The sequence below is a fragment of the Lontra canadensis genome, unplaced genomic scaffold, assembly GCF_010015895.1.
Source record: "Lontra canadensis isolate GAN:19392208 unplaced genomic scaffold, GSC_riverotter_1.0 scaffold35, whole genome shotgun sequence".
Classification (NCBI taxonomy): domain Eukaryota; kingdom Metazoa; phylum Chordata; class Mammalia; order Carnivora; family Mustelidae; genus Lontra; species Lontra canadensis.
The window spans coordinates 8,591,757-8,605,274 of NW_022631029.1; the positions used below are offsets into that span (position 1 = coordinate 8,591,757).

The window sequence follows — 13,518 nt, forward strand, 5'->3', positions numbered from 1 at the left end:
TAGGATGTGGGAATTCCGTGGAGGAGCCCTCGTTTTATGGAAATGCGTTCCGGGCACGCCTCCCTACGCGAAGATTCTATAAGGATACTTCAGTCGGGTATTCCCATTAAAAAGAAATGCTGTGCTCGAGCATTCTCTCATTGTACAGAATCTCCTCCCCATCCTTCCTCCCGAAATGGAGAGGCATACGGATGCCCTGTTCAGATGTATGTGGAAACTTACTGTGGGCTTTTCTTGCTCCGTGGAAATTCCACACGGGGGCCCCTTCCACAGAATGGCCACAGAGGTGGTCTGCTCTGGGAGCCAGCCTGGCGGCAGGGAGGTCACACAGCTCTGAGCCCTGGCTCCCTGCTCCTTCAGATTCGTGCCGAGGACCGCTTCCTGCGCACGGAGCAAGGCTTGCTGCTCCGCGCCCTGCAGCCTGGGGACCGTGGCCTCTACTCCTGCACGGCCACCGAGAACAACTTCAAGCATGTCGTCACGCGGGTGCAACTGCACGTCCTAGGCCGGGACGCCGTCCACACTGCCCTCTTCCCACCGCCAGCGGCGAGCGCCCCACCGCCCCCTGGCGCCGGCCTCCCCACACCCCCTTACCAGGAGCTGGCCCAGCTGCTGGCCCAGCCCGAAGTGGGCCTCATCCACCAGTACTGCCAGGGCTACTGGCGCCACGTGCCCCCAAGCCCCAGGGAGGCCCCAGGCGCACCCAGGCCTCCCGAACCCCAGGACCAGAAGAAGCCCCGGAACCGCCGCCATCACCCGCCGGACACATGAGGCCAGCTGCCTGAGCCTTGCGATGGGCCGGCCTCGGCCTCGTCCCTTTTAATATAAAAGATATATATATATATAAATATATATATATAAAATATCTATATTCTATACACACCCTGCCCCTGCAAAGACAGTATTTATTGGTGGGTTGTACATAGACTGCCTCAGCGGCAGCACGGTCCAAAACTGAGACCCATGCTGGTCAGAGACGGCAGAGAACAGAGCCCACCCAGCCGGGCCCAGCCAGTCGGCAGGGCCAGGCCAGGACCACACAGTCCCCAGCCTCAGCTGGGAGTCTACCTGCTTGGCCACCACCGCCGGGATCTACAGGACGCAGGGAGGGAGCACGCCACCCCTGGACAGGGCACGGACTGCTCACCTTTGCCAGCATGTGCTCTCAAGCTGTGCCGCCAGTGCAGACAGACGCGGAGGCGAGGACTACTTTGGAGACTGGGAGTGAGGGTGGGGGCTCAGAGGCACTCCGAGGAGGGAAGAAGGGGCCGTCACAGGAGGCTGGCCCCTGCCTGGGAGGGGACACTCAGTCAAGGCCAGCCCCCTCCCGGGTATTTATTCTCTATTTATTGGGGACAGGAGCAAAGGAGCCCTGCCTGGGTGGGGCACACTTCCAGCCCTCCCTGCCTGGCCACTCTACCTCCTCTTCGCTTTTTCTGGGCCACTGTGACTTGGGGGCTGGGAGAATAGCAGAGGGGCAGGTGCAGGCAGGGCTGAGGGGAGAGGGGGCAATGGTGGAGGCCTGGGGCCTTCAGGGGCTCCCCCAGGGCTCCCTTCTGCCCACCACTTCAGAGGATGGGTGTAAATAGCTCTGGGGGGCTTTGGGAGTAGTTGGGTAGGGGCTCCCAGTGGTCCTCGGCTGCCCAGGCCACAGCTGCCCTTGGGTTCCATCTTGCTAATAAACACTGGCTCTGGGACTGGACTTTGGCTTTTCTCCTTGGCAGGGGAGGGAGGATGGGGGTTCAGCCAACATCCAGATTCTGTCCTTCTTGCCCCCGTTCACGTGGCCTGACCACTGTTCCCACACCTCTCTCGCAAGCCCGGCTTCCGTTCACTCACTTGTAGGTTTGATCCTTCGTTTCTCACCTGGTTTTGTGGTGGGCTTTGTGGCAGGCACTAAGGACAGTATTGACAAGACAGAGCTACAGCCCTCTCAGTCTGGCTGCTCCCCTCCCTGAAAATTGACAAAATTCCCATCCTTCTTGCTTCCTTCCAGCCAGCTCTCAGCAGAGGGACTGGCATGAGCAAGTGTCCAACAGGTGGGGAAGGTCAGGGCAGGTGGGATGCTGCTGGACAGGAGAAAGTACGGCTGGAGGCCCTGGTCCAAATTCAATGAGTCAAGTCCTGGCAGGGGGAGCTAAGAGCTGGGGAGGCCTGTGGGTCCAGCAGGGCTTATGACCATATCTGGTGGGCAAGGGGAGCCAGAGGGGGACTGGCAGACAGTGGATGGCCCCACTTTAAATAAACCCAATAGGCAGAAACCAGATTTGCCTTGGTGTAACAGACCTGGGCTCCTGCACTGCCCCAACTCCCTAGGGGCTGTAGAACCACCCCACCCCCACCCCAGGGGCCCATTTACTACATGGGGGGTGGAGGATGGGTGGAACCCAGAAGCTGAAGGTGGGACATATAATCTGTTGTTCCTGGACAGACCCGACCTGCTGACCCAATAGGGCAGATGGGAAGCCACCAGCCTCTGGTAGGAGCCAGCATCCATTTCCCATAGGCTTAAGGACCATCTCCACTGCTCAGGATCTGAGGCCTTGGCACCCCCTCGTGGTTTCTTGGGTCTGCAACGGAGCTTAGGACTACAAGGCAGCCAGGTTTCCAGGAAGAGTCCGGCCAGAAGGCTCAAGGTCTCTGGAGGGAGCCTTAAGAGCCCAGGGTTTGGGTCTTTCTATTGGAGGTTGGGAACTCTAGAGCCTGGAAACTTTAGGCTTAATTGAACAACTTCCACCCAGCAGTACTCCTCGTCCTGTCTGAACCTATATGCAGACCCTAGACCCCCTCAGCTGAGGCAGGCTTGCCCTACAAATGCCCTTAGGCAGCTCTCAGAGCACCCACAGGGAACAGATCAGGAGAAGGACAGGAAGTGCATCCCTCCTCGGTGCCCCTGGGAGCACCTGCTCTGGGACTAATTTTCCCTACCTGACGACAGGCCTGCAAAATATTCTCTAGAAGAGCATGGCCAGCTCTGCACGTCAGAGACTTTGCTGCACGCAGACACATCTGTACACATAGGCACAGGCACGCACAAGTGTGCCCACATACAGGCATACACATGTGTTAGTGCACAAGCACACATGCAGAGGCGAAAACCACAGGCTCGTGCACACTAATGCACATGCTACTTGTGTGCATGCATTTTACAACCATACACAAATACCCGTGTGGACATGTTATTCCACATCAGCATGTGTGGGCATGAGGAAAAAGGAACACATGCACATGTGTGTCTGGTGTGCACAGGCACACATGTGCCCCCCGACACAGACACACCTGCACATGTGTACATACAAGTGCAGACATGGACAAACATGTTGTGTCATTGCTTTGGTTGATGCCAGCAAAGGACAGACACCCATGCACACACAGCAGACATGCATGCTCCCTCAAGTCTGTTGGAGTTGTGGAGGTATGTCGAGGCCCTGTGCAGGTCAGGTCCAGCCTTTGGTACGAGGCAAATGCAATGTTCTCCCTTCCTTCTTAACTCTGCAGAGCATGGAAGCCCAGTCCAGAGTCACCCAGCCCTTCTCAACCACTTGCTTCCGTGTGGCCCTCTGAGCCTCCCCTTCCTTGTCAGTAAAATGGGACAGATGACGTGGGCACCCATTCACCAGGGCCCGTGTGAGCTTTCAAAATAGAGAGGAGTATTGAGTCCAGTGCTAGGCCTGGCCCAGGTGCTCCATGCTTGCTTCTCCCTCTCTTCCCTGCTCCCAGCCCCGCCTCTCTGCCCCCACCCAGGGGTTCAGGGTCCTATTCTCTCCCTTCTAAGTCTGGACCCTGTGGAACCAGTCTCCCTGCTCTGGTGCAGGGGTTGGACTGTCTCCATGGTCTCTCCTAGAGGGTTGGGGCTCATAGAGCGGGGTGCAGAGTCAGCAGCTGAGGGATTGGGGCCATGCCAGCCTGATTAGAAGGGCTGGGGGCTGAGCTGGCTTCACCTGTCCTTGTCTCTCATTGGCTCTTGGGAACCCCTGGCCCCCAAATCCCACTAAGCAGCCCCACCAGGCCTGCACAGGTCTGTGGAAAGCCAGTCGATTGCCAGTCCTGGGGTCAGAAGGGTGTTGGGAGACCTGAGCCCGGCGAGCCCGGCTCTGGGGATCCCCTCCATCTAGAACCACCAACCATCCTGTTCGCCTGCTGCTGGGACCATGGGGGCTGGGGCTAGCGCTGAGGAAAAGCACTCAAGGGAGCTGGAAAAGAAGCTCAAAGAAGATGCTGAGAAGGATGCTCGAACCGTGAAACTGCTGCTTCTGGGTATGGGTGTGGGTCCAGGTGGGGGCGCTGCCACCAGGTCGCAGGCGGGGGGTGGGGGGCAGGCAGGTAGCTCTTCTGTGAAATGGGTGACTTGAGAAGCAGAATGACCCTAAGACAGGTCAGGGAACTGAGTGGGAGCCCTGGCCCTGGTGGGCAGTACTCTGACTCCGAAAGGCTGGGTATCCCGTGGAACCCCTCTCCAGGGGGTCCTGACTTAGGCACCCTCCCCTCTGGAGAAGCCCTGCTGGGCAGGGGTCAAAAATGAGGGGCTTCCTTGGGAGCCCTACAGTAGGGCTGATTCCTTGGAAGAAGAAGATAACAGTCCTCCTAGGAGTGGGCATCCTTTAGGACCATCCAGATCCACAGACAACGGCCCTTAGATTCCAGAGCTTTGTTGTGGGCAAACCTAAAGAGGGTGTCCCTCTTTAGAGCTACTAAGGCCCCGGGTAGAATAGATAAAGCCAAGCACTTGGTCCCATGGGAGGTGAGGAGAGGTGGGACTGAGGTGGTGCCTCCAGGTCACTACCTTCCACAAGGGGAAGAAGGAGCTGCTTTGAGAGGCAGTGCAGGTCCCACCCCAGGCTCTCCAGGACCCAGTCAGGCATCTGGATGTGGGCAGAGAGACCAAGCCAGAGCACCCCAGGGAGACAGAAGCTAAGCCAGAAATCCCATTAACTGTACCCAAAGCCCTGGCGAGAGCAGGCTCAGAGGGGCTGTCAGCTCTGTCTTCTCCCCCACTCAAAGGCTCTAATTCCCTCTGAGCCTCTAGGAGACACTCCCCTCCCTACAACCCCTGAACAGCGGGGGTTGACCCGGCTCCAATAATCCTCTGCATGCAGTACCAGAACCTTCCACGCTGTGGCGCTCCAGGTTCTCCTTATTTTGGTTTCAGAACAACCAAGAATGGAAATACCAGGGGTCTTGGAGGCTCCCCAACACAGCTGAGGTCGTTGATTGCCCTTGTCACCCCCTCGTCACTCCTGGCATTTACAAATGTGTTTCCTCCTGGGTGTCGGGACCTTGCTTTGGGGTGGGGGAAACAGGTGGAACTGGGGTTTGGACTGGTACCTGCCTTGAGTCTGCCGGTCGCCATTTTCTGAGCCCGGTTGCGGGGGAGGGGAGGTTAGGGGGGTGGGGGAGTAGAGGGTGTAGAAGGTGGGGGGAGGGTTGTAGGGAGGTTTGGCAAGCGGAGCTCTGAGGCGGAGCTTCCCTTCCAGGAGCGGGTGAGTCCGGGAAGAGCACCATTGTCAAGCAGATGAAGTGAGTGCCCTTGCCCTTTCTGAGGTCCCTGAGGGTGGGCACACACACGGGGTCTGTCCTTCCCCACCAGTCCACTTGGCCTTGACCCGGCTCACCCTGGCCACAGGATCATCCACCAGGATGGGTACTCGTTAGAAGAGTGCCTCGAGTTCATCGCCATCATCTACGGCAACACGCTACAGTCCATCCTCGCCATCGTGCGCGCCATGACTACACTCAACATCCAGTATGGAGACTCTGCCCGCCAGGTGTGCAGGGAGACTGGCTGAGCGGGGCCTCTGGGGACTCGAGGCACGAGACTGGGCTCAAGTCCACGGTCATCACCACCAACTCCCACCCCACCCTCAGGACGACGCCCGGAAGCTGATGCACATGGCGGACACCATCGAAGAGGGCACGATGCCCAAGGAGATGTCGGACATCATCCAGCGGCTGTGGAAGGACTCGGGTATCCAGGCCTGCTTCGAACGCGCCTCTGAGTACCAGCTCAACGACTCGGCGGGCTAGTGAGAGCGCAGGCGGGGCGCGGGGGTGCGGGCGGGGTCCTACCATGCCCTTCCACCGCACCCACCCACACCCCGCGGTCTCCCGCAGCTACCTCTCGGACCTGGAGCGCCTAGTCACCCCGGGCTATGTGCCCACTGAGCAGGACGTGCTGCGCTCCAGGGTCAAGACCACAGGCATCATCGAGACGCAGTTCTCCTTCAAGGACCTCCACTTCCGGTACAACCCCGCACCCGCGCCCTGGCCCTCACTCAGGGACTGTGGCTGCAAGTGTAGCGCCCCCACGCTCTATTAGAGGCCCTGTCCCAAAGAGACCCTGCCCCTCCGCAGACACCCCACACTCCAGTCCCATCCGAGTGCCCCCCAGCCAGCATTAGGAGGCAAAGGGATGCCTGTGGGTGCGTCCATGGCGTTCCAAGCGCGGGTTCAGGCCCCAACTGCTCCCCAGGATGTTCGACGTGGGCGGGCAGCGCTCAGAGCGCAAGAAGTGGATCCATTGCTTCGAGGGTGTGACCTGCATCATCTTCATCGCGGCGCTGAGCGCCTACGACATGGTGCTGGTGGAGGACGACGAAGTGGTGGGTGCCAAGCAGGGCCCGAGTGTTTCCAGGGAAAGCCGGAGACAGTGCTGCGGGGGCGGGGAGGGTCTGAGAGCGGACACTCGTTCCAGAACAGTCGGAACGAGGACACAAGACACCCAGCAGCCACGCTGAGGGCGGCCGTGGGGGAGGCCGACTTGGAGCTGGCTGTCAGCAGGATGGCCCCGGGTGCCCCAGAGCCTGTGGGCCCCGGCCCCAGGGGGACGGCTGCCCGTGCCCACCCCCCACCCGGTGCCCGACAGCTTCTGTCCTCCTCAGAACCGCATGCACGAGAGCCTGCACCTGTTCAACAGCATCTGCAACCACCGCTACTTCGCCACCACGTCCATTGTGCTCTTCCTCAACAAGAAGGACGTTTTCTCCGAGAAGATCAAAAAGGCGCATCTCAGCATCTGCTTCCCGGATTACGACGGTGAGAGCCCTCTCTCCGCGGCCTGGCCGCCAGGCGGCGCCCCAACCCCGTCATCCGGGCCTGCGCTTCTCCCGCCGCGGGACGGAGTGGGGACACCAAGGGAGAGCACCCCTTTCCCTGACAGGGCCCAACACGTACGAGGACGCGGGCAACTACATCAAGGTGCAGTTCCTCGAGCTCAACATGCGCCGCGACGTGAAGGAGATCTATTCCCATATGACTTGCGCTACTGACACACAGAACGTCAAGTTCGTCTTCGACGCAGTCACAGACATCATCATCAAAGAAAACCTCAAAGACTGCGGCCTCTTTTGAGGTAGGCTCCTCGTGGGCTGGGATGCTCCCCTGTCTTGCCCCTTGGTCTCAATACCTCACACTCCATCCCCATCTCTCCACCCCACCTCACTGCGGCAGACCCCACCCTAGGTCATCAGGTCCTGCGCCAGCTCTCCAGACCCATCCCACGTGGCTGGTGGCTGGTGCCAACCCCCAATTCCCAGGCCCCACCTTGGCCCCTCAGGCTCCATGCCACTGCCCCACCGCCTCCCTGCCCTCCAGGGACACAAGGCCCATTCACCTAATCCCTTCTGACCCTGCCCCATCCCTCTGGTGTCCTTGCTTACAAGCCCACCCCAACAGTGCCTCTCGGCCTATGGCCAATTATTTTGGAGCTCAGGGATGTGTTGACTTGCTTTCTTTTCTTTGTTCACAGGTGCCTGAACTCATGTGTGTCCCTGACACCCTGTAGCCCTAGCCACCTTGTAGCCCTAGCCCACAGGAGCCTATCAGCCCCCCAGAACTCCTGAACCCCAGCCTGTGGTCCCACCAGCCACACACCCAAAACCCTGAGCCCCACTAGCCTTGAGGCCCTGACCCTCCCCCGTGTCTCCCAGAGCCCAGTGCCCCCAACCCCACTGCTGCCCTTCACGGCCTGGCGGCACTGGCCTCCAGGACCCACCCCAGCCAGCCCCAGCTAGGAACAGGCAGGACTTGGGACAGCTAGAGCTCACAGTGACTCAGCAGTGCCCAACTGACCAATCTCCTGTAGGTCTCTCTCCCCAGGGGGCCCATGACTCACCTGGTGGGTCTGGGTTCAGCAAACAGCCCTCCCTCCCAGGTTCATGAAGAGCGAGGGGGCAGGCAGAGATCCCTCCTCCAAGCAGGCCTACTGCTTACCATCAGCCCATTCCAGCCTTACTACCTCCATGTGACAAGTCTGGCACCTGTCTACCCAGTGGCCAGTGACTCCCTCTCAGTAGCTTCAGGGGTCCAAAGTCCAAGCCACTCAGGCCTATGCGCTCCCACATGAATGAATTAGTGAGTGGGGGGCACGCCTGGGAGCCCCTGGGTGTCAGGAAGAGATTTAAGCTGGACCCTTCCCCACACAGCAGGCTCCAAGTAACCCCCTGTTTCCCTCCCCCACAGGCTCTGCCCCCTCCATCCTTGGACACCCAATCCATGTCCTACTTGACCCCCACCCACCCATAGCGCTTCAGGCCAGCCAGCCAAGGGGATGGTCTGTTGAGGGAGGGTACTGTTGACACCCGCTGTGGCCAATGGTCAAACTGTCCTGAGGGGTGGCTGGGGGCAGAGTCCAGCTCCATCGATCAGCTCCAGGCAGAGGATTTGGGACATGACTGAGGCCCAGGTTGGGCCCAGAGGGGTCTACTTCAGGTGGGGTCACAAGCAAATCCAGGTAATCCTCCCATCCCTGCCAGCAACTTCTCTCACCCTTTCCTTTCAGGGCCCTTTCCCTGGCAGGAAAAGCTGAGGGCCATGTCCAAATTTTGTCAGGGACAGAGGCCCATGTCCCTGTACCCCTGCTCCCAGTTCCTCATCAAGCCCCAAGTCCTCGCTGGGGCCTGAGAGCCAGGACTTATGCTAAGTCGAGGACAGGGGCTTCCATCTCTCAAGGCCAGAGGACAGTCCACACTCCCCTCAGGTAGATGCAGACTCAGCAATAAATCTTTGCATCAGGCCCCAGCTGTCCTTTCTTGTGGGGAAGGGAAAAGCGTTCATTGTCACGAGTCATGGGCATTTATTAAGTGCCCAGTGCTGGGCTGGACATCAATGGGAAGATGGAAACTTCCAGGGAGAAGAACCTGGCCTGGCATGGCAGGAGCGATCCTGGGGGCATGGGACCAACCGGGGCCTCGAGAGAGAGGGCTTTAAGGGGAAAGGAGCCATGGGAAAGGTTCACAGGGATAATCTTGGATCAAGATGGAGTTCTGAGGTAGAAGCTTATTCTGTCAGGGAAAGTAGGGGGTAAAAGGCCCAGAAAGGAGGGCTTGTGGGCCATAGCTCAATAGGGCAAGAGCAGGCAAAGGGGACATGGGGTGGGGAAAAAATGGGCGGGTGCCAAGTGCCAGCCTGAGGGCCTGGGCTTCCTCCAGAAGCTAATGGGTCTTAGAGGCCCTTAAAGCTAGGACCTAATAGCAGGGCTGGGATTCGGGTGAAGCAAAAGAGGCACTCACCTGGGGTGAAAATGTAAGGTGGTGCCAAAAAGTTCAGTAATCAAGATAAAGAATTTATGAATGCAGTACTTTTAAAATTCAAAATTACTGCAGGGGAGTCTGGCTGGCTCAGTCTGTAGAACATGTGACTCTTGATCTCAGGGTTGTGAGTTCAAGTCCCATGACCTACTCAAAAAAAAAGAGAAAGAAACAAACAAATCACTGCAAAAAACCCATGATGAAAAAATATCAAAATTTTAAATAAAGACAAGATCCAAGAGAACCCTGCTGAGCTATATATTGGAGCCCGAAGCAGAAGGAAAATGTCCATTCCTATATATGTTTTTATGTATTTTTAATGGTAAATTTTTTAATAGAATATTAAATTAGTTGAAAAAAGATTTGAAAGTAGATATATTCAAACTCAACATTATTTTAAGCTTAGCTATTTTGTCTATATCTGAAACAATTTATAATCTTCTTTTCCTGGCTTTAATGGAAATAAAATGATCAATAATATTTTACAACTCTTGTTTCTGGAAAAAAAACAATCATTAAGATTTTTCATGAAAAAAAAATTTATTTTCATGAAAACAGGTATGTAGGGACACACATTTTTTTCCCCTGGGGGCCAGTGTGAAAGGGTATGAGGGCAGAGAGCAGCAGGGCTGGGGAATCCGTGCTATCCTAGCAGAAGGAGGAGGGCAGAGCTGTGAGCCGGAAGTGAGATGGAGAGAGGGGGAGTGAGGGCACCCAGGCCTGAGCACAGTGTGGTGGTAGAGGGACCCTGGATGGGTTAGGGAACTCAGCCATGCTGGTGCTGCTCAGAGGCCAGAGAGGAAGATGGGGCTTGGGCCCGAGGGGAGGCTGGGGTTCGGACCCTCACCAGGTGGTCTTGGTCCCGCTTGAGCTAGGCTGCTCACCTCCACTAAGGACCCTCTGACAGAGCAGTTTACTAGAGTGAGAGGAGTAAGTTCAGGATTTAGTGGGGAGAGACAAGGCGGAAGACAAGAGGCTTTGAGGAGCTGGGAGTGGTAGGCTTGGAAGGGAGGAGGCTATAAGGCGAGGTGGGCTAATGGGGTCTTCCACACAGTCATCTTGTCTTGGAAGAAAAGTAATGAGCTCCCCAGCCTTCCTGAGTCTGGGCAGAGAGAAGCCCATACACCAGACAGGGGCTGGATCCCACTCTCCAGGGAGTCCCCTCCACAGACAGTTCTGACCCCAGGGTCGGGGATTCAGGACTGGGATTCCTGGATCCCATGGGCTTGGGCTTGCCCTGCCTATGGCCACAAATATGCTGGGGTCTGGGGTTGGGGGGGGGGGGGGGGGGGGGGGGCCGAGTCCCCCAGCTCTGAGCCTCCCCGGCCCCACTCAGGCCCCACTCACCGCATCTGTAATTACACCCTAAGGAGCAGAGTCAATGGGTGTTCAATGCCTGAGTCACCCTCGAGGGCAGGGGATCAGAGCCGGACCGAGGCAGCATAGGGGCCGCACCCTAGTCTTGTAGGTAAGGGTCATTTACCACTTGTGGGCACCCCCGCTCACCAGCATCCCTGCCTGACCTGCAACCTCAAGGTGCCCTCGAGGGCTCTCCTGGCCTTCAGCTCTGGCTCTGGCGGGACTAACCTGGCCCGGCCACAGACCAGAGATTAGACAAGCCTGGTGGACGGTTAATGCCGCTGACGTCAGGGCCTGGTCGGGTGGCCACTAGGGCCTCGGGCCCTCCCCACAGGCAGTAGCATAACCCACGTGACCTGGGCTCATTAAGCCGCTTCAGTGGCCAGAGAAGCTGGGGGCCAGATCTCGGGAGAGAGGGAGGGCATGCCAGAACTGTGGGAGCGGGCCTCAGCCAAGAGGTCATCAGCTCTGAGGACCCAGGCTGGGGGAGGGCTAGATGGGACTGTCTGTCTATGGGTCCCTCACGGGGTTCCACACCCTGTATTATACCAACTAAACCCCTACTTGTGCCTGAAGAGGAACCTCCCAGACACCAACCTGGACAGAGTATAGTCAGGAGCTCTGAGTGTGGGTCCTCAACGCTAGGACGTGGAGGTGAGAACCCTCCTCTCCTATGAGGCCTTAAAACCCCCCACATGCCGCATGTCCTGCCCCCGTGCACACCACCTACTGTTGCAAATTGCACGCTCATACTCACGTTTTCCTGTAGTCGGACTGTTTCCTCTATCCAAATGCCCTTTGTCTTCCCCACCCTGGCATGTACCTTTCTTCCCCTTGGCAGAGCCAAGCCCACAGGTTGCTTCTCCATCAGGCTTTTCCTGATGCGCGCCCTCCAACCTGGCAGGAGCTTTCCTGTCTAGACAACCCAGAGGGAGCTCTTGGAGACACAGGCTGCGTGGTGGGATAGCAAGAGGGGCCACGTGAAGTACAGGAAGAGCTGGCCAGGCTGTTCAGAGGCCGCCTCTCTGAGGTGTAGAAGGACAAGTGAGGGCGATGAGGAGGTGGGACAGGGTGGGGAACTAGGAGGTCAGAGGGTCAGGGAGAGGAGAAGACTGGCATGTTCTGAGAACAACAGGAACATGTGTGGCCAGCCAGGTGGGGTGGGGGAGGCCAACTGGGACAAGAAGCCAGTTGGGAAGGTGTCCAGGAGGCCAGCTGAGTGTGAGGCAGGGCCCTGCAGAGTGTCTGAGAAGTCAGTGGGCACAGATGCTGGGCTCTGGGACGACTGGGTTGGAGGTGAAGATGGGGGCTCACTGTTGGGGAAGGGTCCTGGGGCACCATGTGGATGATGTGCCAGGGGAGGTGGTGACACGGTGGGAGGAAGCCACCTAGATGGAGGCTGAGGAGACATGACTGAAGAGGGAGGAGGAGAGCAGAGGGCTGCCAGGACCCTGGAAGGAGAGTCTGAGCAATCCTGGGACCCTAAGTTCTGCTTCATGTGTCTGGCCGTGTCTTGGGCCCATGTCTTAGTTTCTGGAGATGGGGGACTAGGGGTGGGGGTTGGGCTGAGGACTGAGATGAAGCACCCTCCCGGCCCTCCACTCCTGATGGCTAACTCCACCACTGTGTTACATCAATGACATTCCCTCTGGTCCCCAGGAGAAGGTGTCCAGCAGCTCTGAGTCCCATCCTGGCTGCCAGCTGTCCTGCCACCACAGGCTGGGCTGGGAGATTCGGCAGGTGGCAGGGGAAAGGCCTCGGGGCTGTTTGCCCTGGCTGGGGCCCAGACCTAGCATCAACAAACAGCAGCCCCTCCCCCTCCTGGCCACAACTGGTCTGGCCCAGAGACCCCACATCATGCTGCCTCAGGCCACCCACAGCAGCCCAGCCCAGCTCAGCTGGCCTTTCCTCCTCCTGTCAGGACTGAGGACCCCAACATCCACATGCTGGGTGACCTTGATGCCAGGTCTGGGCCCTCAGGAACTGCCAGTGAGAGCACTCAGCCCTTTGCAAATGGCTTCAGTGAGCATCCAGGATATATGTCGCTGGGTCGGGGGGGGGGGGCGGGGTGCGGACCTGGTCAGTTCCTCGCCTACTGACTCTCCAATGGGCAGTCCTCAAGCCCCTTTGGAGACTGAGAGACTTAGGGTCCCTCATGACCAAGGTAAGCTCTGATCTGGGGATTACGCTAGCCCCAGATCAGGAGGGAAAGCCAGTCCCTTCCTATTTTTCAGCCATAAGAAGGGTGGGAGCTTGAGTGGTTTCAGGAATTGACACCATCCCAGGGCCTTTCTCTTTAGCCCTCCTAGCTCCCTGACACTCCCAGCCAGAGTCCCCTGCCCTCGGCTCACATCTTCCCCTTCATCCATTCCCCTCAGGCCAGGAGAGAGGACAGAACCATTTCCCTGTGACACAAGGGGAAACTGAGATAGGCTCGGGCTTGGCTCTGGTGGTGCTGTGAGTCAGTAGGAAGAGAATCCAGGAGTCCTGACTCCCAGACCAGAGCACAGGAGAGGTTAGGCCTGTCCTCTGAGGGCATTCCCTCAGTACCAAGAGAGGGGCCGACATGACACAGAGACATCCAGCTTGGCTAGGAACAGCAGAGGCCATGGGATTAATCGGATCAGAGCCAGTG

At 58.1% G+C, this 13,518-nt stretch overlaps 2 protein-coding genes and 1 long non-coding RNA gene across 4 annotated transcripts in view; 2 read left to right on the forward strand and 1 right to left on the reverse strand.

The window, feature by feature from the left end:
• Positions 1–1,702, forward strand: part of SEMA3F (semaphorin 3F) — a 29,763-nt gene extending 28,061 nt beyond the window's left edge. For both annotated transcript variants that reach the window (XM_032868103.1, XM_032868104.1), the window contains one exon: positions 361–1,702. In XM_032868103.1, the coding sequence (XP_032723994.1) occupies positions 361–771 (411 nt within the window). In that variant the 3' untranslated portion in view covers positions 772–1,702. The remainder of the gene's footprint in view (positions 1–360) is intronic.
• A 2,449-nt stretch (positions 1,703–4,151) lies between these two features.
• Positions 4,152–7,822, forward strand: GNAT1 (G protein subunit alpha transducin 1). The gene is made up of 9 exons (XM_032868105.1): positions 4,152–4,257; positions 5,475–5,517; positions 5,624–5,765; positions 5,866–6,023; positions 6,112–6,240; positions 6,470–6,599; positions 6,879–7,032; positions 7,157–7,348; positions 7,745–7,822. Exons 1-8 carry the CDS (start codon positions 4,152–4,154, stop codon positions 7,345–7,347), a joined length of 1,053 nt encoding a protein of 350 aa, XP_032723996.1. The 3' UTR covers position 7,348; positions 7,745–7,822.
• LOC116873892 lies at positions 6,355–8,458 on the reverse strand. Its single transcript, XR_004383909.1, has 3 exons — positions 8,111–8,458; positions 6,903–6,979; positions 6,355–6,649 (listed from the first exon to the last, which is right to left on the reverse strand). It is a non-coding gene; the product is annotated as an uncharacterized LOC116873892 (long non-coding RNA).
• Between the last annotated feature and the right edge of the window lie 5,060 nt (positions 8,459–13,518).

Bases quoted from the DNA above. Each gene is read 5' to 3' on its own strand.
- GNAT1 (XM_032868105.1), top strand. From the start codon at position 4,152: ATGGGGGCTGGGGCTAGCGCTGAGGAAAAGCACTCAAGGGAGCTGGAA. The intron at 4,258-5,474 runs GTATGGGTGTGG...CTTCCCTTCCAG, and splicing joins CGTGAAACTGCTGCTTCTGG to GAGCGGGTGAGTCCGGGAAG. The intron at 5,766-5,865 runs GTGTGCAGGGAG...CCCCACCCTCAG, and splicing joins ATGGAGACTCTGCCCGCCAG to GACGACGCCCGGAAGCTGAT.